This window comes from Oncorhynchus clarkii, chromosome 19 (assembly GCF_045791955.1).
Source record: "Oncorhynchus clarkii lewisi isolate Uvic-CL-2024 chromosome 19, UVic_Ocla_1.0, whole genome shotgun sequence".
Lineage (NCBI taxonomy): Eukaryota > Metazoa > Chordata > Actinopteri > Salmoniformes > Salmonidae > Oncorhynchus > Oncorhynchus clarkii.
In genome coordinates this window covers 19,153,890-19,181,734 of record NC_092165.1, presented here as the reverse complement: position 1 = coordinate 19,181,734, position 27,845 = coordinate 19,153,890, and the positions used below count along the sequence as shown (strand labels likewise).

General features: G+C 44.6%; 1 protein-coding gene across 1 annotated transcript; it reads right to left on the bottom strand.

Annotated features, from left to right (window-relative positions):
• Positions 1 to 49: 49 nt before the first annotated feature.
• LOC139374904 (protein PAT1 homolog 1-like) lies at positions 50 to 27,845 on the bottom strand. The gene is made up of 18 exons (XM_071116123.1): positions 27,738 to 27,845; positions 26,204 to 26,306; positions 15,853 to 16,343; positions 15,367 to 15,447; positions 13,237 to 13,449; positions 12,737 to 12,844; positions 12,385 to 12,471; positions 9,189 to 9,412; positions 8,845 to 8,989; positions 7,754 to 7,871; positions 7,385 to 7,482; positions 4,994 to 5,053; positions 4,405 to 4,550; positions 1,878 to 2,037; positions 1,593 to 1,718; positions 1,301 to 1,392; positions 833 to 982; positions 50 to 333 (listed from the first exon to the last, which is right to left on the bottom strand). Exons 1-18 carry the CDS (start codon positions 27,750 to 27,752, stop codon positions 312 to 314), a joined length of 2,439 nt encoding a protein of 812 aa, XP_070972224.1. The 5' UTR covers positions 27,753 to 27,845; the 3' UTR covers positions 50 to 311.

Genomic DNA, 27,845 nt, shown 5'->3' with positions numbered 1-27,845 from the left:
ATTAACAAATGAGATGAAGAGTGAAACAAACCAGCACAAACCGGTTGTATACAATAGAAATACTTTTAATTTGATGTTTTATCACAAGCATCAACATTAACAAGAATATAAAAAGCAGATTTGTGTTCTGTTTCATCGCTCACTCACGCGCATCCCCATACACACCTAATGGACACAAAGAAAAAAAAATGACAAGAGATTCTGCTGGATTAAAATCAGTTATCAACCCTAGTAGACAGCCTACTCCCCTGCGTACAATAGTGTGCGCACACACGCTTCAACTGAGGTTCTCTTGATGTCTGTAGTCACCTCTACCTGGACAATGCGGAGATCCTGAGAAAGAGAAAAGGAAGGAGGGTTTATTGTGAGAAAGTAGTGAACAGATGGGAGGCCAAAGTAAATGTCCAGTGGGCAAAGAAGAACGTGTGTGTACTAAATTGAATTCCTCCCATTCTATATTTGAGTAATTTAGAAGACGTTCTTCTCCCAAGCGATTTAACTTGCTCGAGGGCACGTCAACAGATTGTCCCCCTAGTCGGCTCAGGGATTCGAACCAGGTACCTTTAGGTTACTGGCACAATGCTCTTAACCACAGGCTAACTGCAGCCCTAGGTCACCCTGAAGTGTGTGACAGATTGGAAATTCCACCTCTGACTGGGATGCGAACTCACAACCCTCAGCACCTTAACACAATGTACTCAAAAAGCGCCAAGGCATTGTGCATGTGAACTTGTCTACCATCCATGCTTTTCAAATCATTGAAGGGGAGCTAGGAACAGCACACTTCAGGGAGAATTTAAATTGGGCCAAGGACACGAGAGACTGTACTCACTGTAACTTCTCCTGCAGCAGCTCCAGCCTCTGTCGGTCGACGTAGCGCGAGAAGAGAGAGAGCAGGTTGGGAGGGGTGAAGAGAGGAGGGGACAGGGACGAGGAGGGCACGTTGAGCAGCTCCCTGGTCACAGAGAACACCAACTCTGTCCTGCGAGAGCGAAGGAAAGCAAGAGGCGAAAGGACACAGACAAGGTGGAGAGTTAGACTTCAACCACAATAAACAGTGTTTTCAACATCAAACAAAATATGTATAGTTTTGTCGATGCTGTGTGTGTTTCCAGAACCTGCCGCTAGGTGGAGACATCGACCATGCATCACTAGCCATTCCTGGTACCTTATTTCATTAGCTTCTGATGGAAACAATACTAGCTAATATTGATGAATGTAAACATCTAACCGCCATTCTAAATGTTGCCAATCACAAAACACAAATTTTTCTGACTAGTAAGAGGCGGGCTGTGCTCACCATCGATTGTCATCCATGAGTTGACAGGTGGGGTTGGAGCTCTGCATTCGCTCTCCTTCACTCAGGATCAGGTAAAGCAGTGTCACACCAAACTGGGAGGATGGGAGAGAAAAAGAAAGAGATGGTAGAAAAGGAGAGACGGGGACAGGAAAAGTGAGCCCACTGACTTCATAACATCAATGCCATCATGGCCTTATCTATCGCCATTGAACCTGAACCAATATCACTGCTGGACAGAGGAAGGTAAGGTGCACTATTTTGCATCATTCTAACAGCAGGTAAGTGCAGGTACCTTATTTTGTAACACTCTGGACAGTTGACCCTCGCTGCCTTGCAGCTCCTGCAGCAAATCTGTGAGGGAGGCGCTAGATAGGGATGAGATCACCACGGCAATTGGCTCCACCAACCAGCACAGCACCTGGGGGAGAGCAATTATAGACCACTTATGAGCATTAAATTGTATGCATGTGTGTGCGTGCGTCTCTGTGTGTGGGCTTGAGTTTCTCATAGAGAACATTGTTTTTTTGCAATAAAGACCTGACGCTAACCAACTTTGTGTGTATGTGTGCCTCTCTACCTGGTCCTGTTTGTCTTTCTTGGCCAGGGCTGGCAGGTTCCGGGCAATCCCCATGACAACGGTGGCGGCCTGCAGCGGAGGCAGGAAAGGGATAAGCCTGGAGACGAGGCGCTTTCCCTTACGCACCGACATGATCAACAGACACTGCTCGTCACTCACCCTGCAGGATGTGGGGACAGATGGAGGAGAAGAGGCGAGTGAGTCTGCGGTGAATATTAGTGACAGGGGGAAGCAAAAGCTTTTCAGGGACAATTAGGGGGGGGGGGGGGGGGACTACTTGAAAGTTAAACATTGAACATTAGTGACAGCCGGTTGGCTGAGGGAGTGGTGAAGCAGGAGGGTATGGGGAGGTCATGTTCACCCCTTCCTCTACTCCCTCCCCCTAATTCCAAATTGTTCCCTAGCCCCTTCACCCTAGGCACTCATGTTGATCTGAAAGGGTGGGATCGGTATAAGCAATAGTCATTTCCACCATATTTCTTCCACCTATCACAACCCTTCAGATCTACACAAGTGTCTCGGGAGGGGGAGCCCGGAGTCCATTTGTAATTCAGGGACCCACGTTCCCCTCCTCTCCCTCCCTCACCCAGGCGCCGACGTTAACGACGGCCCGCTGCCAGTAAAAAAATTAATAAAATGTGTGTCGGCCCAGTGGATCTCATCAACTCCTCGGCGTATTTCTGCGTTCCAGTTCAACATTTACATGCTCTGTCGCAGTCTACTGTCGAAAACCACACGCAAAATGATTGGCCGTTCATTCAAGGACCACCACACCCCCGCAAGTCACAACTGCTTGAGCAGAATATGAGTTGATGCCGTCACACAGCACACGCGGGCTGTCCAGAGCAAAAAGAAGCGCTCGTCAATCCACTCGCTGCGCTTGATTTATTTTAAGAAAAGTGATTTACAAAAAGTAAACCTTCAATAGTGAACCTACTTGCTGGCTACTGTTGATAGACTTGAAAAAAGAAAGCCACAAAAACACACCTAGCATTCATCTTGACCGGCCTACTGGAGCCAGATATCTATTTTCTGGGACTCGTTCTTAAAGGGGAAGCTGACGATTTTGAAAATGTACAAAAAAAATATTCTCTCAAAATGACATATTTTAGAAACAACAATTATTGCAACTAATACAAATGTAATGAGTCACATTGGCTAAATTATATTACACAGCTTTTTCAAACTATAATAACAATATGTAGCTGAATATAGAGAGAAAGCATGCCAACCTATAGGCCTTGCAGGATCTTAATGCATTTGAACTACCCCAAGTCTGGGGCCAACAGATTTTTGGCCGACTGGGCCAGTGACCAAAAAAAGGTTACCGTTGGACCTTGCTCACCTTGTCGTCCCACTCCTTCCCCTTGAGGGAGCTGTAGAGTGTGGGTCTTGTCCTCTCCCTCCTCCCCCTCACTTACCCCATCCTCTCCTCTCCATCCCTCCACCTCACCTGTCGTCCCACTCCTTCTCCTTGAGTGAGCTGTAGAGTGTGGGTCTTGTCCTCTCCCTCCTCCCCCTCACTTACCCCATCCTCTCCATCCCCCCCTCACCTGTCTTCCCACTCCTTCCCCTTGAGGGAGCTGTAGAGTGTGGGTCTTGTCCTCTCCCCTCCTCTCCCCTCTCCCCCTCTCCCCACTTACCCCATCCTCTCCTCTCCATCCCTCCATCTCACCCGTCGTCCCACTCATTCTCCTTGAGGGAGCTGTAGAGTGTGGGTCTTGTCCTCTCCCTCCTCCCCCTCACTTACCCCATCCTCTCCATCCCCCCCTCACCTGTCTTCCCACTCCTTCCCCTTGAGGGAGCTGTAGAGTGTGGGTCTTGTCCTCTCCCCTCCTCTCCCTATCCCCCTCTCCCCACTTACCCCATCCTCTCCTCTCCATCCCTCCATCTCACCTGTCTTCCCACTCCTTCCCCTTGAGGGAGCTGTAGAGTGTGGGTCTTGTCCTCTCCCCTCCTCTCCCTATCCCCCTCTCCCCACTTACCCCATCCTCTCCTCTCCATCCCTCCATCTCACCCGTCGTCCCACTCATTCTCCTTGAGGGAGCTGTAGAGTGTGGGTCTTGTCCTCTCCCTCCTCCCCCTCACTTACCCCATCCTCTCCTCTCCTCTCCATCCCTCCATCTCACCCGTCGTCCCACTCCTTCTCCTTGAGGGAGCTGTAGAGTGTGGGTCTTGTCCTCTCCCTCTTCCCCCTCACTTACCCCATCCTCTCCTCTCCATCCCCCCACCTCACCTGTCTTCCCACTCCTTCTCCTCAAGGGAGCTGTAGAGTGTGGGTCTTGTCCTCTCCCTCCTCCCCCTCACTTACCCCATCCTCTCCATCCCTCCATCTCACCTGTCGTCCCACTCCTTCTCCTTGAGGGAGCTGTAGAGTGTGGGTCTTGTCCTCTCCCTCCTCCCCCTCACTTACCCCATCCCTCCATCTCACCTGTCGTCCCACTCCTTCTCCTCGAGGGAGCTGTAGAGTGTGGGTCTTGTCCTCTCCCTCCTCCCCCATCCTCTCCTCTCCATCCCTACATCTCACCTGTCGTCCCACTCCTTCTCCTTGAGGGAGCTGTAGAGCTGCAGCGTGTGGGTTTTGTGCTGCTCCAGCAGGGCCTCCCTCTGCTCCTCCGGCGTCTGCATGAAGCGCTTCTCAAAGTCCTGCACCTCCAGCAGCAGACTGTACATCTGATGGAGAAAGAGAGAGGGGGAGGGAGATCATGTTCGGGTCCCCAGTGTGCCAAGCTCTCACGGGTGTTTTATCGGGATGCGTGGTAATAGTGCAGAGTTTCATAGATAATGAGTAGATGGTAGTAAATGGTTACAAATGTGAAAAAATTGAATAAATGAATAAAGATATTGAACAATATATATGCTCCCAATAATTGAATAGGCAACACCAATGTTTAGGCACATAGTTACTGCTAGCTAGCTACGCAAGAAGGCACCAACACAAGATGGTTACAAAGAGATAATGGAGTGTATACAGATATAATACATGTTAAGAGTGAGAGCACTGCAGAGTTAAAAACAGGCAGAAGAAGTAAAAAAGAAAATCAAGGTAATACAAATGAATGCAACCACAGAGCTGTAGAGACAACAAAGTAATCCTCCCCCTTCGTTCTCTTTACCTTCTCCACAGTGTAGAGGATCTGCCGTCTCTTATTCCACACCTGTTTCTCTCTCTTCTCCTGCGTGGGATAGAGGGAGCGGTTAGAGGAGTAGAATACTGTACTACCGCAGTGTTTCCCAACCGGGGGGTAGGCGGGCAGTCCCCGGGGGTTTGTAGGATATTTTTACAAAATGTGCAAAAAAATAAATATTGCCGAATATATATATTTCAATCTTAATAGACAGGAAAACATTTACTGAGGTCACTAGGGTGAAATCTCCAGTTAATTTTATATTTATAGGACTACTTTTTTTCAAACTTTAGTTTCGGTGTGCATTGCTCGGTCTCCCTGGCCTCTGTCCGCCTGTTTATCCTCTGCTCACGCCCAAATGCACGTGACCCTCTGCTCCCCACTAGTGGCTCACCATTTCAGCTAACAGCTAGCTTTGAGTAGAAACTAGTTATGGATTCATGGCTGAAACGCACCGTTTCAAGCAGCAGTAGCAGCACTAGCGCCAGCTCAAGTGAACCAGTGGAAAAAAGAAAGAAAGATCAAAGTAACATCAATTTCATGAACAGTATGTCCTCTTTGGTTTCACCTCCTGGGAAGTCGAGAGAAACTAAAGAATGTGACTAGTGTCAATCAAAGCATTGGAGGCTTCATATGCTATGTCGCTACTTGTGGCCAAGTCAAAAAAAAGCCATTCACTATAGCTGAGGAGTTCATTTTGCCTGCTGCTGTTATCCTCACTGAAACTATGACTGATAAGACAGCAGCTGATGCACTGAAGACTGTACCATTGTCAAATATCACGGTGTGCTGTACAATCGACGACACGGGCGTTGATATTATTGATCCAAGTGGTGGGAAAGTTCCATTTCAGTTCATTTGAGCTGCAGTTAGACGAATGGACGGATGTCAGTTTTTAAACACAGTTGATTGCATTTTATGCGATACTGAGACACATTCGGTCCAGTGAGAAGCTTAACGGGGAGAACGACAGGGGAAGATGTGTTTCACGTTATTGACAGCTTTTTCCTCAGAACACAATCTGGATGGGAAATCCTTTGTTCGTGTGTGCACGGATGGTGCGGCATCGATGACTGGGAGAATGAAAGGATCAATTGCCCACATAAAGTAAACCCGGACGTTGAATGGAATCACTATCATTCAGATGGAGGCATTGGCCAGCAAGAAAATGAGTCCCGAGTTCCATTATGATTTTTTTTTAAAGGCAGTGAAAGTGATTCCCTCTATCCAGTCCAGGCCTCCGAATCACCAACTTGTTTTGAAAGGCTCTGTGATGACAGTGGGACTGAGTTCCAGCAGCTACTGCTTCACACCGACATCCGTTGGCTACCCAGAGGGAAAACGCCTCCGCGGTTTTGAGCTGCGGGCCGAAGTGATTTTCTGTCTGAGCACTCGCACCCCCACTGTACTACAATACCCAGTACCACTGTACTACAATACCTACTAAAATAAAACTGTTATTATGGGTAAGTTTGATGGGGTAAACTTTGGGTCATGATAGGGGCTGCACCAAATGTATGATGTATTATAATAATTTATTATGCTTATGTTGTATTAATAGAAGGGGAAGGGCTCCCCCCACTACATTTATAGGGTCCTAGACTACAGATTAACACAGACACACTATAAGGTTTAATATTGTTCCACAATTATTTTTTAGTCTCTATAAGAAACGGTCTGAGAGATGTGTGTTATTGCAGTAAAAACAGGATGTCTGTGAGAAAGCGCCTCAAGGCCAAAAGAGATTCATCGAGACAGAACTCTGCAGGGAAGTGAAAGAGATTAGACTAGTCAGACATACCACTATAAAGCAACTTGGGGATTGGAAAAGTACTGCTGAGCCCTTAGAAAGCACTGGAACTAGTGTCTCTCCTGCAAGTTTGTAAAACGTAATATGCATGGGCTTGGTCTCATGAGTAGAAGGTATTGACCTAGGCAGTTACATCACTAGGGGTTGACTGCAAGCATATTAAAAGCAACTTGGACTTTTCCTATTTAGCAGAACTCAGGAGACACATCAGTTGGGTGTTTGATCTTAGACTTCTGTCGAGAGCTGTATTTTGATTAAAATTGTTATGATTTATAAGTGCACATTTAGATTATTTCTTATTTGTTAAGTAAATAACGGAGCCCAGAAAAAAGGAACCAACAAGTTCCTGAAAATTATTAATGTTGTCCTGTCTCCATATCAATGCAGGAAGGATAGACCAAACAACTGACAGTAACATCTGGAGTAGCGAGACAAAAGCAATATAATAATAACAGAGCATGATAAGGAACGGGGAACATACGTCAGAGACAATAACAGCAGGAGATAGAATGGCAGGACTCATGAGACACAGGAGTCTGGAGAGATTGTGGTGTGTGTGTAGTACGTACCTCGTCATCAGTGCGACTAGTCACCACCGTGTCGATCATCTTCCTGGGGTTGTTGACGCTGGACACAGTTAGCTTACCCAGCGAGCCTGCAAACTGCACTGTGGGGGGGGGGGGGGGGGTAGATCTCGGTTAAATAGTATTGGTTCTCATTTTAATACTTGTTTGGGCTTGCCTGGTGCAAAGGAACCCATGCTATAGTCCCAAAAGGGCAAACCTGGCCTATTTAGGCACCAGCGCAATAGTCCCCAAAGTGCAAACCCTGCCCATTTGGTACACCAGGTAGTGTGCCAAACATTATTTGAACTCAGGTCTGGATTTCATAATTGATCATGTATCATCCTAGTTTTATAATAATCATTCATGCGTTACCTGGTCTGTAGGTGTGTTCCAGCTTGGCCACCTGGGGGGTGATGAGTTTGGTGGTGTGCTCCTTCCTCACGCCGTCTCTGTCTCGCTCCTGCCTCTTCTCCAACTTCTCAAAGTAATTCTGCCAGGAAACACAACATTGGCATCCATTTATTTACATATTTCTGCATCTAATCCACCATACACAGGGACAACTACTGAAAATAAAAGTTTCCTAATCATATAAAAATGTATCAGGATAATTACATTAAAAGGTGGAGCTTTGACAACAAAGGTCAAAGGACAGCAAGACCTATCGGTCCCTAGAAGCAGGTGAACAGGGATTAGATTGAGGTAGACCGCCAAGTGGAACTAATAAAGGATCTGAAGGACAGGACTAGAACAGCTGTATCCCTGGTGGACATTATGACCTTGTTTATGACATGCTCCCTCCTTATCCCATTCTGAATTGGTCTGTCTAGCCTGGTAACGATCAGATAGAAACAACGTAAGGACTCGTGTAAGCTCAATGAATTACATTTCTATTTCATCTCATTCTAGGTTGGTCAGTAGGACAGAAGGTGATGGATAGTTCAGATATAAACAGACTGTGTAAAGCCGACATGCATCTTTGCAAGAGGTTGCGTCAGGTTTATAACTGACATTTCTTTATATTGTTCAGAACGTCACGCCCTCCTGCACATAACCCTGCACTGATCTGGGTCATGTTTATTAGGGAACACCGTAGCAAAACATTTTGCAGCGGAAAATGACGAGCGTTAATTGGACCAAGTCCAGGTAGCCATTCCCGATATCAATCAATTTTCTTGCGCAGTTAAATAGCGCTTGGCATACCGCCTGGTGTACCAAATGGGCAGTGTTTGCACTTTGGAGACTATTGCATTGGTTCCTTTGCACCTAGTGAATACAATCCGGGGTAATGTTCATTAGGGTACGCAGAAGAAAAAAAACGTTAAAAGATTTTGCACAAGAAAACTAAAAAACAGGCGTTTCTTTTAGGACCAACTACTCACTCCCTATTTCAGTCCATTTTGTTCCGTTTCGTACCTAATGAACAGGGCCATGGCTTTTTCCATTGACTTGGCTGTACTGACCTGGTAGTAGTAGTCATCCAGGTATGGATCAGTGCTCTGCAGCTGCATCATCTGGATCTTGGCCACCCACTCCTTCTCCCTCTGGCTCATCAAGTTACTGTAGGGGTCCCTGCTCCGCCAGTCCCCAACACGCCCACCACGCTCACTGGGGAGAAAGACGATAGGGGAGGCAAAGTGAGAAAGAGGCTCCACAGCTGCAGGTTAGCTGAACGTAAAGCATTAGCAATTCAAGGAAATTCGTGAGGCAGTTTCTGGCAACAGCACAGTGGATAGATATGGAGAAGACATGCGGATGCTGGGACAACTCAAATTATTTATACACACACACACTTCAATCTACATACCCTCCTCTACTCTGCATCCTCTGGGTGAGCATGCGGCGGTGCTGGGGGTGCAGGTGCGTGGTGTTGTGCCGGATGATGGGACAAGGGACGTGGTTGTGGTTGGGAGGGGGCCCGCCGGGGTGGGGACCCATCCTGTGGGGAGGGGGCTGGCCGAAGAAGGGCCTGAAGCCTCCGCCACCAGGCAGCAACGGGGGACCCTGACAGCCCCTGGGGAAGCCAGCAACCTGAGAGGGGGAGAAGGAAAGAAAAAAATATATATATTTTAGAGGAAAGGAAGGGAGGCTAGCATTGAATGTGTGTCGTGGAAATTTAAGGACTCGAACTCAATGTAAATGAATCCATTTTATTATCGTCACGTCCAGGGAAGAACAATCCAAGCTTGATGAAAATTCTGAAAAGGAGGGGTTCCCTTTCAGTCCTTATATACTTCTCCACAAACAAGTTATATAAGCATGATTTACATTACTCATTATTAACGTTGGTTCCTGCATGCGACTGACGAGGCTCCTCTCAAAGTTAGGACCTTGAAACTGAGAAGGATCCCAGAGCAACATTCTGGGATTACTGCCAATTGGTCTGAGGGTCACAGTCACCTGCACGAACCAAGAGAGTGAGAGGTGTGTACTATTCAAGGATGTCTTCAGACAAAATGTTCCCTCGTGTGTTTATGCAAACACACATTCCAAATAGTATGTATAGACGTTCATAGGTATGTTGCACATGTGAATCATTTTTGTTCATAAGGAGTGAGCATGCGGTGTATTCCCTACGCATCAATCAGAAGCAAAAGGTCTGAACAGGGAGGGACTAAATTACCTTATAGATTTTTATTTATTTTAAACAATACGTTTATTGATTTTTTTAACAAGACTTAAATAAGCAGAAGTATTACATGGGAAAAAATAACAGCAAAAACCACATCAAAAGTTAATAGCAATACAAAATAAATACATTCTGAAACATTAAGACAAAACAGAAGTGTTACAGAAGCATAAAACCACCAAAATTAAATTTTACAGCAGTCTGATCTAATGGGATAGAACATATTTGGGACACATTTCAGATGAAACACAGCGCAACAAGCCAACCGGATATCTCTCACCACCACCCCACATGCACACAAAGCATAGAACACTACCCAGAGTTCATTAGCCAATACGTTGCAACACCTTTTGGTACGGTGTGCACTTACGAATGAATACACCCAGGTGGCCAAATTTGTGAGTGAGACGGCTCAAGGCGAGTGCATTCAGGTGTACGGATGAGAACACAGGTGAGCGCTGAGTCCAGTGACGATTTGTAGCGTGTAATCTTGGTGGGACAAACTCAAAAAATAGTTTTTAGATGCATACCAGCATATCCACTACACATTCAATGGACTATAACGTTGACAGACGGTGTCCAAAACTGATAGAACCTACATAAGGTGTTTGACAGCTTTATAACTGTTACACCTGGCTATCAGTGGAGCCTTGTCTTGCAGCGAAAGTTGGTTCAGTCTCATTTATTTACTTTAAAATAAAACAAAGCTGATATGGCTGAATTGCTTAAAACAAATGTGGTTTCTAATGACAATTGAGATGTACAAACTGTGGCATAAGGGGACGACGAGCGAATAAGAGGCAATCCGTAATTTCGATTAATACAAATGAGCGAGCTAGGACGGACATAGTCGATTATAACCATTTGTTCAGAAACGTATAGTAACAGAATTCAGAACATGGGCATTTCTTACAATATTCTCCCTGTACACCAAGTCAGAACCACAGGATAAAGGAGGCATAGAAGCAGACAATGAAAGCATTTACAATATATTTACAATGAAACAGGCTCAAGGCTACATCAGGGCTACATGTGCCCCAGCAAGTCAGAACAGTAGGCTAAATTATGAGGGGGAAAAGGGACCAAATTATTAGGGTGAGGCACATGGGCTACTAACATACACTTAGTATTACTTTCTTAACTACAGTACACATCTCCCTGGCATATTATATCATTTATGCAGCAGCATACAATACATTTTTGGACTCACCTTGTTGTTCTGTGCTCACTTGAACTGGAAGGTGGCACGGCGGTCCTTGGGGGGCAAATTTTGTCACCAAAGTCTGGCATTCTCTGGATTCATGGTGCTTTCGAGACAACTGAGAACTCGGAAAAAAACAAGGTTGAATCATGACGTTAGTGATCTTCAGGTCGGAGCTCTAGAAAGAGGCCGAGTTCCCGACTTGGAATTCTGAGTTGGATGACCGCTCAAAATTTATTTTCCCAGTCGGAGGTCGTTTTCTCCCCAGAGTTCCCAGTTGTCGTTAACTCACTGAAGTCAGATTGTTCCCTGTTCCGAGTTTCCAGTTGTTTTGAAAGCGGCAGAAGTCATGTTGAATTGACAGCATGGCCAATGTTGAATGTTTATCCTTTGAAGGTTGGAAAAGAGACCCTTAAACCCAGACTTTGACAACACATCCACTCCACTGAATAGCAGGCTAATGATTGCTTTGCAATGCTTGCAGTTAGCCACCGATTCCTTACAAGCCACTCTTTGTTGAATTTCCAACTTGTTGTGTAATGTTTATGTCCAATGGTCGTTGAGCACCGATACGTTTTATCTACAATTTCTCTTCATATGACAAGGATTGAAAAGGATTTGACAGTAGATTGTCGACTTGATTCATGATGACTGCTAGCTTAATAGCTAAGATTTTGAAAGTATGTTGTTGACATGATCAGTCCAATCAAAGCTACTGTAGATATAACGTAATTTTATCTGTGGCCAATGACCTTGAACCTTCTTGGATGGGCACATTCTAATGTAACTATGGCAGCACCCAAGCGCCTTGAATTTTCGAGCTCTCCCCATTGATTTTGTAGTAGTGTCCCCATGAGTGACAGAACACTGAGCCAATCACAGAGCAACTAGAGAACATTACCAACCCCTATGCTCCGTATTTTCCGCTGGCTGCCCCACCACAGCAAGCACCAAGTTATGCTGAAACACCTGCATTTTGGTGTTGCCTTACTCAAGAAAGCAAAAAAAGAGACCATGTTTGTACGCAGCTTTATTAACTCAATTACTTTTTATAAAAATATATATTTTTACATTGTTTGTAAACTGATATGTGACACATATTAATGCCAAAATAACATGCTAAACTCTGCCCCACCTGACCTGAATGACAGGTTGCCACTGGTTGAGTCTCACCTGAGAGTTGAGCATCTGGGCGCGTTGGATCTGGGACAGAACGGGGCCCACGCCGGCCGGGAACGGAGGACGACACAGAGGAGAGTTCTAACAGAGAGAGAGAACCCAACTCAGAACCAACACTGACCTGGAAACTGCATCTGCAGTGAGCTAACCAAGCTAGCTGCTATGGAATAATCAATATTTTGTGTTTATATATCCACCCTCACGGAAGTAACTGACCATGAGAAGTCAACACTCATTCAACAATTGGTCAAAAACACCACAACAAAATAAAAACATTACTTTACATTCCACAACTTCACATGTCCCACCTAATAAAGTAAGGGAAGGCCGGAGAGGTAGGACTCACAGCGATGTTTAAGAGGGTGTTGGGAGAGATGCGCTCAGGGAAGGAAGGGGGGTAGCGGTGTTGGTGGTGGACCGGGGCTCGCACATGAACGGCAGTGGGGTGGTGGATCTGCAACACACACAGGAGAGAGAGCGAGAGGGTTTCAATACAACTCATTAGCCTATAACTGTACACAGAGAGAGGGTTAACTCCAGCTTTGCAACAGATAGGAAGAGAGTAGAGGCAGAAACAGGAGGATAACACCAAGCAGTTACTAATAGTCTAATACAGTGGTTTCAAACTCCAGGCCCATGGGCTAACGTAGTGACTCGGGGGCCAGATGTGGCCCATTAACTGTAAGTTTGAACAGTAGTTACTATTAACCGTAGTTACTTCTGCAGAATAATGCTATGTTATACAAAACTACACTGACAAGGGCATACACAGTTCACAAGAAATAGGCAAAATTACACAAATTACTATTTAAAATATAAGTGGGAGGGCAGAATTCTCCCACTGACCTGCTGATGATGATGATGATTCATAGCATGACTCATCGGTTGCTTGGGCGGAGTCCCGATAGGCACAGCCCTCACTGGTGGGCTACCAATCACGGGAGAGGACGAGCGAGGCGGGGGGGCCCTTTCCGACAAGTCCCGCCCATCCTCGCTCATCATTGACGGAGGCCGATTGGGCAGCCCCACTTCTTTGATGATAGACATAAGTGGACTGTCCTGGAAAGAAGAAACGGAGTTTAACCTTTGGAGTCTACAATCAATAATTAATACAATTAGTTTAAACAAGATCTGTTAAGTCATTCAGAGGGCAAATGCGCCAACAGTAAAGTCCACCAATTGTACTGTCCTGTAATTTTCATCATAGGTACACTTCAACTATGACAGACAAAATTAGAAAAAAAAATCCAGAAAATCACATTGTAGGATTTTTAATGATGGTGGAAAATAAGTATTTGGTCAATAACAAACATTTCTCAATACTTTGTTATATACCCTTTGTTGGCAATGACAGAGGTCAAACATTTTCTCTAAGTCTTCACAAGGTTTTCACACACTGTTGCTGGTATTTTTCCTCCATGTAGATCTTCTCTAGAGCAGTGATGTTTTGGGGCTGTTGCTGGGAAACACAGACTTTTAAGATTTTCTATGGGGTTGAGACTGGCTAGGCCACTCCAGGACCTTGAAATGCTTCTTACGAAGCCACTCCTTCGTTGCCCGGGCGGTGTGTTTGGGATCATTGTCATGCTGAAAGACCCAGCCACGTTTCATCTTAAATGCCCTTGCTGGTGGAAGGAGGTTTTCACTCAAAATCTCACGATACATGGCCCCACTCATTCTTTCCTTTACACGAATCAGTCGTCCTGGTCCCTTTGCAAAAAAACAGCCCCAAAGCATGATGTTTCCACCCCCATGCTTCACAGTAGGTATGGTGTTCTTTGGATGCAACTCAGCATTCTTTGTCCTCCAAACATGGCGAGTTAAGTTTAAAGTTAATATATTTTGGTTTCATCTGACCATATGACATTCTCCCAATCTTCTTCTGGATCATCCAAATGCTCTCTAGCAAACTTCAGACGGGCCTGGATATGTACTGGCTTACGCAGGGGGACACGTCTGGCACTGCAGGATTTGAGTCCCTAGCGGCGTAGTGTGTTACTGATGGTAGGCTTTGTTACTTTGGTCCCAGCTCTCTGCAGGTCATTCACTAGGTCCCCCCGTGTGGTTCCAGGATTTTTGCTCACCGTTCTTGTGATCATTTTGACCCCACGGGGTGAGATCTTGTGTGGAGCCCCAGATCGAGGGAGATTATCAGTGGTCTTGTATGTCTTCCATTTCCTAATAATTGCTCCCACAGTTGATTTCTTCAAACCAAGCTGCTTACCTATTGCAGATTCAGTCTTCCCAGCCTGGTGCAGGTCTACAATTTTGTTTCTGGTGTCCTTTGACAGCTCTTTGTCCTTGGCCATAGTGGAGTTTGGAGTGTGACTGTTTGAGGTTGTGGACAGGTGTCTTTTATACTGATAACAAGTTCAAACAGGTGCCATTAATACTGGTAACGAGTGGAGGACAGAGGAGCCTCTTAAAGAAGAAGTTACAGGTCTGTGAGAGCCAGAAATCTTGCTTGTTTGTAGGTGACCAAATACTTATTTTCCACCATAATTTGCAAATAAATTCATTAAAAATCCTACAATGTGATTTTCTGGAGAGAAAAAAATTGCCCAGCAACACTGTTCTAGAGGAGATCTGCCATTGCCAACAAAGGGTATATAACAAAGTGTTGAGATAACAAAAGTTTGACCAAATATTTATTTTCCACCATAATTTGCCAATAAATTCATAAAAAATCCTACAATGTGATTTTCTGGATTTTTTTCCCCTCATTTTGTCTGTCATAGTTGAAGTGTACCTATGATGAAAATTACAGGCCTCTCATCTTTTTAAGTGGAAGAACTTGCACAATTGGTGGCTGACTGAATACTTTTTTGCCCCACTGTATGTTGTTTTTCATGTAAAGTACTGGGCCACATTCAGCAAGGCACAACGTTACAACTTAACCGAAAAGCAGTGTTCTTATTTGACAAATTCAGGAAGTACATCATCAATTATAGCCCGTTTCAAAGCAGGCAGGTTTACCTCCATTTGAGTGATTAGTCCAGGGGTGATGCTCACAGGCCCGAATCCCAAGTTGTTCTCCCAGATATTGTGAGAGTTCATCTGAAAGAAAGAGGCAGAGGAAGAGAAAGAGTGTCAGAAGGCACCGCTCCCCTAGTGATGCATAATAATCGTCCCTCATTGAACGAGCTGATAGGTTTTGGAGAAGGAAACTATAATGTTGTTCTGCAGCATTTAGAGCTACAGAATACTAGATCAGTGGTTCTCAAACCTCTCCTTGGCGACCCCCAGACATTTCAAAATGATGTTGTATCTCTGAACCAGCTCACCTTATTCACCTAGTCAAGAGTTTGCTATTTAGTTGACAAGTTGAGTCAGGTGTGCCTAACACTGGCATAGATCAAATACATGGAACGGCTGGGGGTACCCAGGAGAGGTTTGAGAACCACTGCACAAGATACAATGATCTGCAGCATTACTACAGTATAACATACTAGACTGTCTCACCTGTTGCATGGGGGCCGCCCCTCGTCGTAGAAGGTGCTGATGCTGCTGGTAGCTAAGCAGGGAGAGGTGCGGTGGGCCGGGGGGTAGCCCAGACGGGGTCAGCTGGTGGTGGGGAGGGAGCTGGGAGGGGTGGTGATGCTGCTGGGGAATGGAAGGGAGACCAGTGGATCGGTCATCAGGCCCGGCTGGACCACCCACACTGGCGATGGCCGGGTCCGCCCCGAGAATCAACATGGCTAGGGACTCGGCTAGGTCGCCTCCCCCCCTCTCCTCCAGGCCCGGAGGGGGCATCGAAGAGAGGGAGTGATGTGGTGGTGGGAGGGAAGACGGATGGGGGACGCGACTGGCGGGAGGAGGAAGGTGAACAGTGGAGGCGTTTCCTCCTCCCATTCCCCCCATCCCTAGTGTCCCTAGACCTAAACCTCCGAGTCCATCGTTCTTTTGTTCTTCGAGCTCGGCTAGCCGCTTGTGCTCCTCCTGCCAGTCATCGTCTGTAGGAGGTAATACATCATTCCATTATCACAGGTGTCATCCATCTAAGTAATAAAGACTGACTGACAAATGGGGGATATTAACTGTGAACGTTAACATTAGCGATGAGGTAAAGGCCGATACTTATTTTTTTTTTATTTTTTTTATTTTTACCTTTATTTAACCAGGCAAGTCAGTTAAGAACAAATTCTTATTTTCAATGACGGCCTGGGAACAGTGGGTTAACTGCCTGTTCTTTGTACCTTGTCAGCAATTCCTTTGTCATCTAACCACTAGGCTACCCTGCCGCCCCAGGTTATAATTAACCTACGGTGCCAGTGTTTCTCTGCTTTAGGCAATTCCTTTGTCATTGGCTAATTTGGCACGACAGAGATTTTACCATGACCACAGCATTGAAGCTAGCTAAAGCAGAAACAGACTTGAATACCCTGCGTGTATTGTATGCAGAAAAGGCTTGGATATATGTTGGATATAGTGTGTGCAGTGCAGATTTGCATAGTGTAAATTATGCTTTTGTGGAATGTACTACATGCTGTAGCCTATTGCCTGTTCCTGAGTAGTTTATGAAGAAAATGTGAAACAATGCATCCGTTTGATGCTTTCCATTCAAGTCATGTATAGCTGTACTTTATATGGCCTAAAATAAGTTCATATGGGCAAATTATGTATGTATGTATAGTAAAAACATAGCATATTTTGATCAGTTTTGAAAATACAACCGTTCATGCAGGAAAACAATTCTGGTCAAAGGCTGACATTTGGACATTTCAATTTTTCAAAAGACACAATTATAGAAATGGAGACATCGTGATTTTAGAGATAATGTAACAGCTGATGTTTAAGGGGACTACAACAGTCAATTTGTTACTGGGCTCTCACCATCAGGTTTGTCACATTATTCAAATTTAATAAAGTCACATTCACAATTCGACTGCCCACCATGTATTAACTGACATTAAAAGGAGATACACATTGGGTCTAACAATAAATCTAGGACAAAAACTTTCATGACCTGATATATATTTTTTTAAGCCCACTAGACGACTCATTTGTCGTCATTCTAAACGTCATGAATAATGGAAAGGAAAATAATGTTGGGTGTTGCGCAATAACCTACACAATTGTGCAGTGGACTAGGTGTCCAATCGAACGCACAGAATCATATGAAAAAACCCAGCAGCCGTTTAGTGCCAATCGCGCACACATGGGCGCGGACGAAAGAGTCGCCGACAAAGGAGCTTGTATCTGCTGGCGAGAACACAAAAACGTTGCGGAGGTGCTTCAGTAGATGGTATCGCCTTCTGTGCCTTTATCATTCAGAACAAGAAGAGTTTGTGGTTGGCTCAGTCTTTCATGCTCTTAGTATGCCACCAAACGACATGCTATAGCTAAGCTAACCATGTGTCTCAAAACAGTAGAGCTGACCCCATTTAGTCGATAGGCTGTTGGTCAACCAAGATTTCTTGTAGTTGAGCAGTCTAAAATATACAGTACCAGTCAAAGGTTTGGACACCTACTCATTCAAGGGGTTTTCCCCCTTTACTCTATTGTAGAATAGTAAAGACATCAAAACTACAAAATAACACATATGTTGTAAACAACAAACAAAAAAACAGTTAAACAAAACATGTTTATATTTGAGAGTCTTCAAAGTAGCCACTATTTGCCTTGAAGAAAGCTTTGCATACTCCTGGCATTCTCTCAACAAGCTTCACCTGGACTGCTTTTCCAACAGTCTTGAAGGAGTTCCCACATATGCTGAGCACTTGTTGGCTGCTTTTCCTTCACTCTGCAGTCTAACTCATCCCAAACCATCTCAATTGGGTTGAGGTCAGGTGATTATGGAGGCCAGATCATCTGATGCAGCACTCCATCCCTCTCCTTCTTGGTCAAATAGCCCTTACACAGCCTGGAAGTGTGTTGGGTCATTGTCCTGTTGAAAAACAAATGATCGTCCCACTAAGCGCAGACCAGAAGGGATGGCGTATCACTGCAGAATGCTGTGGAAGCCATGCTGGTTAAAGTGAGCCTTTGAATTATAAATAAATCACTGAGTGTCACCAGCAAAGCACACCCACACCATCACACCTCCTTTCACGGTGGGAAGCACTCATGCAGAGATCATCCATTCACCTAATCTGCATCTTACAAAGACACAGCGGTTGGAACCAAAAATTTGGACAACAGACCAAAGGACAGATTTCCACCGGTCTAGTGTCCATTGTTCGTGTTTCTTGGCCCAAGGTGTCTTTAGTAGTGGTTTCTTTGCAGCAATTCGGCCATGAAGGCCTGTTTCACGCAGTCTCCTATGAACAGTTGATGTTGAGATGTGCCTGTAACTTCAATTCTGAAGCATTTATTTGGCCTGCAATTTCTAAGGCTGTTAAATCTAATGACCTTATCCTCTGCAGCAGAGGTAACTCTGGGTCTTCCTTTCCTGTGGTGGTCCTCATGAGAGACAGTTTCTTCATAGCGTTTGATGCTTTTTGAGACTGCAGTTCTTGACATTTTCCAGATTGACTGACCTTCATGTCTTAAAATAATGATGGACTGTCATTTCTCTGCTTATTTGAGCAGTTCTTGCCATAATATGGACTTGGTGTTCTACCAAATAGGGCTTTCTCTGTATACCCCCACCTTGTCACAACACAACTGATTGGCTCAAACGCATTGAGGAAAGAAAATTCACAAATTAACTTTTAACAAGTCACACCTGTTAATTTAAATTCATTCCAGGTAACTACCTCAAGCAGCTGGTTGAGAGAATGCCTAGTGTGCAAAGTTGTCATCAAGGCAAAAGGTGGCTACTTTGAAGAATCTCAAATATATTTTGATTTGTTGAACACTTTTATGGTTACTACATAATTCCATAAATCAAAATCAAATGTATATGCCAAATATACGTGTTTAGCAGATGTTATTGCAGGTGTAGCAAAATGCTTGTTTCTAGCTCCAACAGTGCAGTAATATCTAAATTTCACACCACACACAAATCTAAAGTAAAGGAATTAAGAATATAGAAATAGTTGGGCGAGCAATGTTAAATATAGTAGAATAGGTTAGACCAGGGGTGCCCAGACCCTCTTCCTAATGAGGTCTACTTTTTATGGTGGATTAAACTGAAATTGCAACCAATCACGGCCGGTTGTGATACAGCCAACCTAACTAAGAAATACATTTGACGATATAATTCTCCCTCCACCCTCCTTGTAGGCAAGTCTATTGTCCAGCTACCTGCTAATAGGCATAATGGCATTGTACAACGTGACTGTGTTTGAAATAGTATTTTCCAGTAAGCAACCATTTGTTTACCTTCATTAAACAACTTTGTTCCAATATTTCTGTAATTCAGTGATTTATTCCCATAGTAATTTGTTATGGATCCATAACTAATTAAATATAGGCATTTTGAAAGAGTATTTTTTACCATTATTTAATTAACGAAAGCATTAAGATGTCATTCTTAGTTACATTGTTTTAGTTTGAACATGCAGACTGGCACTAACAGAATAGAACAGCAGGAACGTTTCCCTAGTCAGCACCACTATTAGTGCAATGCCCCCAAAATGTGTTGCTCTGTGCTACCCAGTGTGGAGGGGTGGGGTCCCCCCATGGGCTAGGTCTGTCTTCTGTGTGCAGCTCTGCGGCCCATCCTTTGCCCCCTCCCCTTGAACCTCGCTCGCTTTCAGAGGATACAGCTGGAGAACTACAAGGCAATCCCATTGTACGCCACTCGGGAGTCATGACCAATATGCAGTTGAAGTCGGAAGTTGACATACACTGGGCAAAACGGACTTTCAGCTCCCTCCAAATATTTTCTATTGGGTTCAGGTCTGGAGACTGGCTAGGCCACTCCAGGACCTTGAGATGCTTCTTATGGAGCCACTCAGTTGCCTTGGCTGTGTGTTTCTGGTCGTTGTCATGCTGGAAGACCAAGCCACAACCCATCTTCAATGCTCTTACTGAGGGAAGGAGGTTGTTGGCCAAGATCTCACGATACATGGCCCCATCCATCCTCCCTCAATACGGTGCAGTCGTCCTGTCCCCTTTGCAGAAAAGCATCGCCAAAGAATGATGTTTCCACCTCCAGGCTTCACGGTTGGGATGGTGTTCTTGGGGTTGTACTCATCCTTCTTCTTCCTCCAAACACGGCGAGTGGAGTTTAAAAAAAAAAGCTCTATTTGTGTCTCATCAGACCACATGACCTTCTCCCATTCCTCCTCTGGATCATCCAGATGGTCATTGGCAAACTTCAGACGGGCCTGGACATGTGCTGGCTTGAGCAGGGGGACCTTGCGTGAGCTGCAGGATTTTAATCCATGACGGCGTAGTGTGTTACTAATGGTTTTCTTTGAGACTGTGGTCCCAGCTCTCTTCAGGTCATTGACCAGGTCCTGCCGTGTAGTTCTGAGCTGATCCCTCACCTTCCTCATGATCATTGAGGCCACACAAGGTGAGATCTTGCATGGAGCCCCAGACCGAGGATGATTGACCATCATCTTGAACTTCTTCCATTTTCTAATAATTGTGCCAACAGCTGTTGCCTTCTCACCAAGCTGCTTGCCTATTGTCCTGTAGCCCATCCCAATCTTGTGCAGGTCTACAATTGAACCCTGATGTCCTTACACAGCTCTCTGGTCTTGGCCAATGTGGAGAGGTTGGAGTCTGTTTGATTGAGTGTGTGGACAGGTGTCTTTTATACAGGTAACAAGTTCAAACAGGTGGAGTTAATACAGGTAATGAGTGGATAACAGGAGGACTTATTAAATAAAAACTAACAGGTCTGTGAGAGCTGGAAATCTTACTGGTTGGTAGGTGATCAAATACTTATATCATGCAATAAAATCCAAATTAATTACTTAAATCATACAATGTGATTTTCTGGATTTTTGTTTTAGATTCCGTCTCTTCACAGTTGAAGTGTACCTATGATAAAAAATTACAGACCTCTACATACTTTGTAAGTAGGGAAAACCTGCAAAATCGGAAGTGTATCAAATACTTTCGTTCTCCCCACTGTATATAGGGCAGCAGCCTCTAATGTGCTAGTGATGGCTATTTAACAGACCACACCACGCTATGGAGAGCCCTACGGTTGTGTGCAGTGCAGTTGCCATACCAGGCGGTGATACAGCCTGACAGAATGCTCTCAATTGTGCATCTGTAAAGGTTTCAGGGTTTCAGGTGAAAAGGCGCTGTTGCGCCTTCTTCACTACACTGGGTTGGTGGACCATTTCAGTTTGTCAGTGATGTGTTCACAGAGCAAGTTGAAGCTTTCCACCTTCTCCACTGCAGTCCCGTCAATGTGGCTCGGGGGGTGCTCCATCTGCTGTTTCCTGAAGTTCTTTGTTTTATTGACGTTGGGTGAGAGGTTATTTTCCTGGCACCATACTCCCAGGGCCCTCACCTCCTCCCTGTAGGCTGTCTCATCATTGTTTGTAATCAGGCCTACTACGGTTGTGTCATCTGCAAACTTGATGATTGAGTTGGAGGCGTGCATGGCCACGCAGTGATGGGTTAACAGGGAGTACAGGAGGGGGCTGTGCACGCACCCTTGTGCGGCCCCGGTGTTGAGGATAAGCGAAGTGGAGGTGTTTCCTACCTTCACCACCTGGGGGGACAACCCATCAGGAAGTCCAGGACCCAGTTGCACAGGGTGGGGACAGACCCAGGGCCTCAAGCTTAATGATGAGCTTGGAGGGTACTATGGCATTGAATGCTGAGCTTTCGTCAATGAACAGCATTCTTACATTGGTATTCCTCTTGTCCAGATGGGATAGGGCAGTGTGATTGCGTTGTCTGTGGATCTATTAGGGCGGTAAGCAACTTGATGTGGATCTAGGGTGGAAGGTAAGGTGGATGTGATATGATCCTTGACTAGCCTCTCAAAGCACTTCATGATGACAGGAGTGCGTGCTACGGGACGGTAATCATTTAGTTCAGTTACTTTTGTTTTCTTGGGTACAGGAACAATGGTGGCCAACTTGAAGCAGACTGGGATAAGGAGATTGAATATGTCCGTAAACACTCCAGCCAGCTGGTCTGCGCATGCTCTGAGGACTGGGCCGGAAGCCTTGCGAGGGTTAACACGCTTAAATGTGGTACTCACGACTGCCACGGAGAAGGAGCCCACAGTCCATGGTAGCGGGCCGCATCGGTGGCAGTGTGTTATCGTCAAAGCAGGCGAAGAAAGGAAGACGGTGTCCACAACGTGGCTGGTTTTCCCTTTGTAGTTGGTGAAAATCTGTCGACCCTGCCACATACGTCTCGTATCTGAGCCATTGAATTGTGACTCAACTTTGTCTCTACACTCACATGTCGCTTGTTTGATTGCCTACGGCGGGAATAACTATGCTGTTTGTATTCGGCCATATTACCAGTCACCTTGCCATGTATAAATGTGATGGTTCGCACGAATGCTGCCATCTACTCATGGTTTCTGGTTAGGGTAGGTTTTAATAGTCACAGTGGGTACAACATCCCCTATACACTTTCTGATGAACTCAGTCACGTGGCCGTGCATTCGTCAATGTTATTCTCGGAGGCTACACTGAACATATTCCCAGTCCACGTGATCAAAACAATTTTGAAGCGTGGATTCTGATTGGTCAGACCAGCGTTGAATAGTCAATAGCAGTCAGCATTTGATTGTGAGGTATTCTTGGCCGGGAGAACAAAAGGACTTGAGTTCCTGTATGTTGTTATCACAATCACACCATGAGTAGTTAATCATGAAACATATAAACCCGTCCTCCTTCCCGGAGCAATATTTATTCCTGTCTGCACGATGAACTGACAACCCAACTGGCTGTAGGACTCAGAGGAAACAGAGGATGTTACCATCCTTGATGTCTCTCTGGAAGGAAATCCTCGCCCTGAGCTCGTTAACTTCATTATCCAGAGACTGAACATTAGTGAGTAATATACTTGGAAGCGGTGGTCGGTGTGCACGCATCCTGAGCCGGACTAGAAGTCCACTCCGAGTACCTCTCCTCCACAGGCAGTGTTTTGGGTCAGCCTCTGGAATCATTTCAATTACCCGTTGGGGTGTGAACAAAGGACCCGATTAGAGACATTCCTGGTCGTAATGCTGGTGAGTTACAGCCACACTGTTATCCAAAAGTTCTTCACAGCTGTATGTAATAGCACAAAACAATTCTGGCCTAATAATGTAAGAAATGACACAAAAAAAACTAAATACTGCAAAGTTTCCTAAGAGCTAGAAGCACAGCAGCCCTATCTGTCGGCGCCATTTTAACATCTGTTATGTCATAGTTTTGATGTATTCGCTATTATTCGACAATGTAAAAATAAAATAAAAACCCTTGAATGAGTAGGTGTTATGAGGATTCTGTGTTATGCACTATAGCCTGTTACCATATATGTGATTTAATATTATCTGCTGTTGGCTTGTGTGGATGTATGTATGTGTTATGCAACATAGCTGACTTGAAACATTGTTAACAGTTTCAGGGCCATGGGCCTTTCTCATGATGGAAAAATACAGAGTAGCATGAAGACAGGAACTGTGCAATGAGTTGGGAGGGGGCACATTCAGAGCGTGGGGTTGCGAGAACAAGCGGTCTTTTGTTAGATAACAGGAGCCAGGTGCGAGATAACGGTATCGAGCATGAGCGCATAGATATTCTTCACAGCAAGTTACATCTATCAACTGGAGCGCCCGGGGGCTGGTACGTACACGCGTACGACAACAATCAATAATAGGCTGGGTGAGTCTAAACCAGGCCCAGTCTCTACTGTGATAGACATTGTCCCAACCCGTCTGTTGGCCTATCACAGTATAAGAATACTGTTTACATACATCTTGTCAGTTCTCTGTTTGCCCTGCGAGGTGGGAAAATATACGAAAATTGCATTTACCACTTATTGCTTAGCTAATAAAAAATACATAGTATACAATCGGTGACTCATTGTCATATTTATCCTGATACCAGATTCGAATTGACGCAATTCTAACAGTGTCCAAACTTTTGACTGGTACTGTATATCTTTTTTTTATGGCACGAGACACCTTTCTGATTCACACCTGTCTCAGTGGACAAATGTATTTCGGAAGCCGTGGGGATGGCACACCAGTACCACCATTTGTAGATTTTCCATGAATTCCCATAATTCTAATCTACAATGTTTGTTTGGTTACGGTAATATATGTTAATGCATTCAATACATTATTATTACAATCTTTTACCATTCTCATTGTAGAAGTGGTCACATTGTGCAGTCTGCAAAACAATCTAGGCTACACTTGTGAGGAACAAGTTGGTTTGTTTCATTCCATTTAGGAGTTGTTAATGTATACATTGTCATTTGTTTGTAGCGCTCCTGTCAATGTTCAGTAAGGACGCGCACCTGATTATTCATAGAAGTAGGCCCAGGCTCCCTAGCCTGTGCATAAATGTAGGCCTATAAATGTGCCCATTTGGAGATCTGATAACATTTCTGATTGTCTTAACTCACCACCACTGTTGAACTTCAAAGCAATTTTCTCTTCACTTCAAACAGCAAGTAAACAGTCTGTTTTTACATCCATTGAGAATGACAATAGTTCCCCAGCTCTCTCCTTTTGATAGCCACTCAGCATGAAAGGGGGAATAAAATGTCATGCTCTGATCTGGTGGAAATCATAAAATAGGCCTACCTGATTACTTCTTATCCCCTGCACAAAACAGCCTACAGCTATGTCTGTCTGGAGCAGGAAAGTGAGGGTACAGAATATTTTATGCATTGTTGCATGTTTGCTCATGCCAGCTTCAAGAGACCCAAGTTATTAATAGTTGATACAATGTTTCAAGTTTGTGGCAGACAGGCCATACCTAACCATTGGGATTTATAGAATATTCTCTACCTGCTGGCTGCAATGTTTTGATTTGTTGGCTCTTGTAGGATATTTTTACATAGTTTGCAACGGCTATAGAATTTACTTTTAGAATTTTGATTTACCACATAATGACTGAGATATGAAAACTTTATTATAAATTAAACTGTTCCATGAAAATGTGCATATAAAAATCATAACTGGCACGCAGATCGGTAGAAATGGTAAGATAAATTGGCACTCCAAATGGAATTGGCTGCCGATGCCTGGTGTAGCCTATTAGGAGCGTAACAGCAGAATCCGCGAAGGCCAGACGCAGCAGGAGGGAGAGAGAGTCGGGAACAGGTTCGCTTCCTTTGCGTATCTAAATGATTTAATCAGTGTGCTCAAAACATCAGACAAGCTCAGTAGCCTACACATAGTTGATGTCATCGATTGGTCGAAAGAACAGACATTTGTTTTAGTTGAGACAGTCCTTCAAAACAGAAAACGTTACAGTGCGTGAACTTTCTATTCTTTATGGGACCGTTTCTCAAAAGCAGCTTCAGCCTAGGCGAAACAGCTTTCGAGAACTCATGGGGGTGGGTGCTCAGATGCTCCATGTGAACCACAATCCTGACGCTTTGTTTTAACGTAATCCTTGCTTGCCTTTTAAGAAACCGTTGGCACTTAACTTTAGTACCAGCGAGAAATAATCTTTCAAATGCAAAAGCATTTTTTTCCCCCATGTTCATTTGAAAGTTACGCTTCAAATGTTTCCAAAACTGTAAAGTGTGCGAGTTGTATTTGCAATTATACAGAGGGCATTTCCCTCACAAGGCTAAAGGGGACATCCAATGGCCCAAGTTTATTATTTTAGATTTGTCCATTTTATTTTTTATTTTCAGTTTAGTTTGTTACTTTTCAGGCCCTGTTTGCTAGTATTTATTTCATTTTAGTTGTATAAAATATTAATATTTTGTTATATTATTCAGTTTAATGTGTTTTGTCAGTCAGTTGGTGACAGACGGGCAAGTGACTCACCGATGGCCCCATCTCCGAAGGTGTCGTCATTAAACTGGTCAATCTCATCTTCTTCTTCTACCAGCCCCTCCTCCTTCTCCAGGGTACAATCTTCATCAAGGGACTGGAGGGAGAGAGAACAGAGAGAGATGAGAGAGAGTAAGGAGGGAGGGGTGAGAGAGAGTAAGGAGGGAGGGGTGAGAGAGAGTAAGGAGGGAGGGGTGAGAGAGAGTAAGGAGGGAGGGGTGAGAGAGAGTAAGGAGGGAGGGGTGAGAGACAGTAAGGAGGGAGGGATGAGAGACAGTAAGGAGGGAGGGATGAGAGACAGTAAGGAGGGAGGGATGAGAGACAGTAAGGAGGGAGGGATGAGAGACAGTAAGGAGGGAGGGATGAGAGACAGTAAGGAGGGAGGGATGAGAGACAGTAAGGAGGGAGGGATGAGAGACAGTAAGGAGGGAGGGATGAGAGGGATAGGAGAAAGAAGTTATGAGAGAGATATGGAAGGATAACAGAAAGGAGCTATGGGAGAGAAAGAGAAGCAACAAAAAATATATTGATTGTTGTTGAAGGGAGGGGAGGTGATGAGGTCAAGAAATTTTAAGAACTAAGTCTAGAATGTTGTTTTTCCTCATGCAAAATTTTGTTTTTCAACAAATGTCAAAAATCTTCATCCGCAGATGAGGCTCTGGGTACAATAGGAACGAAATTACAGATTTCCCTCAATTTGATAGCGAATGATTAGAACCCTATATATATATATATAATATTGTGAGTATTTCGTGAACCCACGTGGATGGGGGAGGTCAATGCTGCCAGCTAGTTACCTCTGCAACTAGATTGATTGGTGCCACTAGTTTTGAAGTAACTAGCCCAAAGATATAACGTTACTGTTAAGACATTAACGTCTATGAAAATGTTAAGGTTAGTTTAGAAGATAAATCGGAGAAGAACAGTCCAGCATTTCACAGGCAGAGTGATCCAAATCACCTTGGCTTTATCAATCGACTCACTTGTCAACAATACACTGTATTTCCATTTCAAAGAAAATAAGCATAGCAATTATACTTCTGAACCTTATAATGTACTGTCAAACATGAGCCACCTAGCTAGCGACTTAGCTAGCCATCTTATTACCTATCAAGACAAATGTTTCCCAGACAAAATAGCGAACCAGAAAAGCTAGCTAACGTTAGCAGTGGAAGGCTGCGCAAACTAGCTAGTTAGGGTACATCACACGGGATCCACGTCGATAGTATCGAACTTGGAACATTTCCTAATAAAAATCCAGCATTCTTTAGTACTTTTCTTTTAAGGTAAAATGTTGAGCCCGACAGCCATGTCCATACTCCGTTCACTGGACACCCAGGCCGGGGACAAGGTGCCGGGGACAATTAGCCAGGGAAAGCTTGGTAGGCCGCACGGAGGAATTTTGTCAACGGAGTCGATAAGTAAAAGGCAAAATCCTCCAGAAAATGGCCACATTTCAACTCGTCTTGAGGGAACGCTGGCTAAAATGTGTAGAGAAATTGCCAGAGGTAATCTAAACACTGCTCACCTGAAAACGGAACATGTATCTTCAATCCGTGAAAGGTACAATTCACCCAAGTGTCTCTGGTGGAAGGCGGCGTGCAAATTACGCAGCATTTGGGATCGCGGCCAAGTC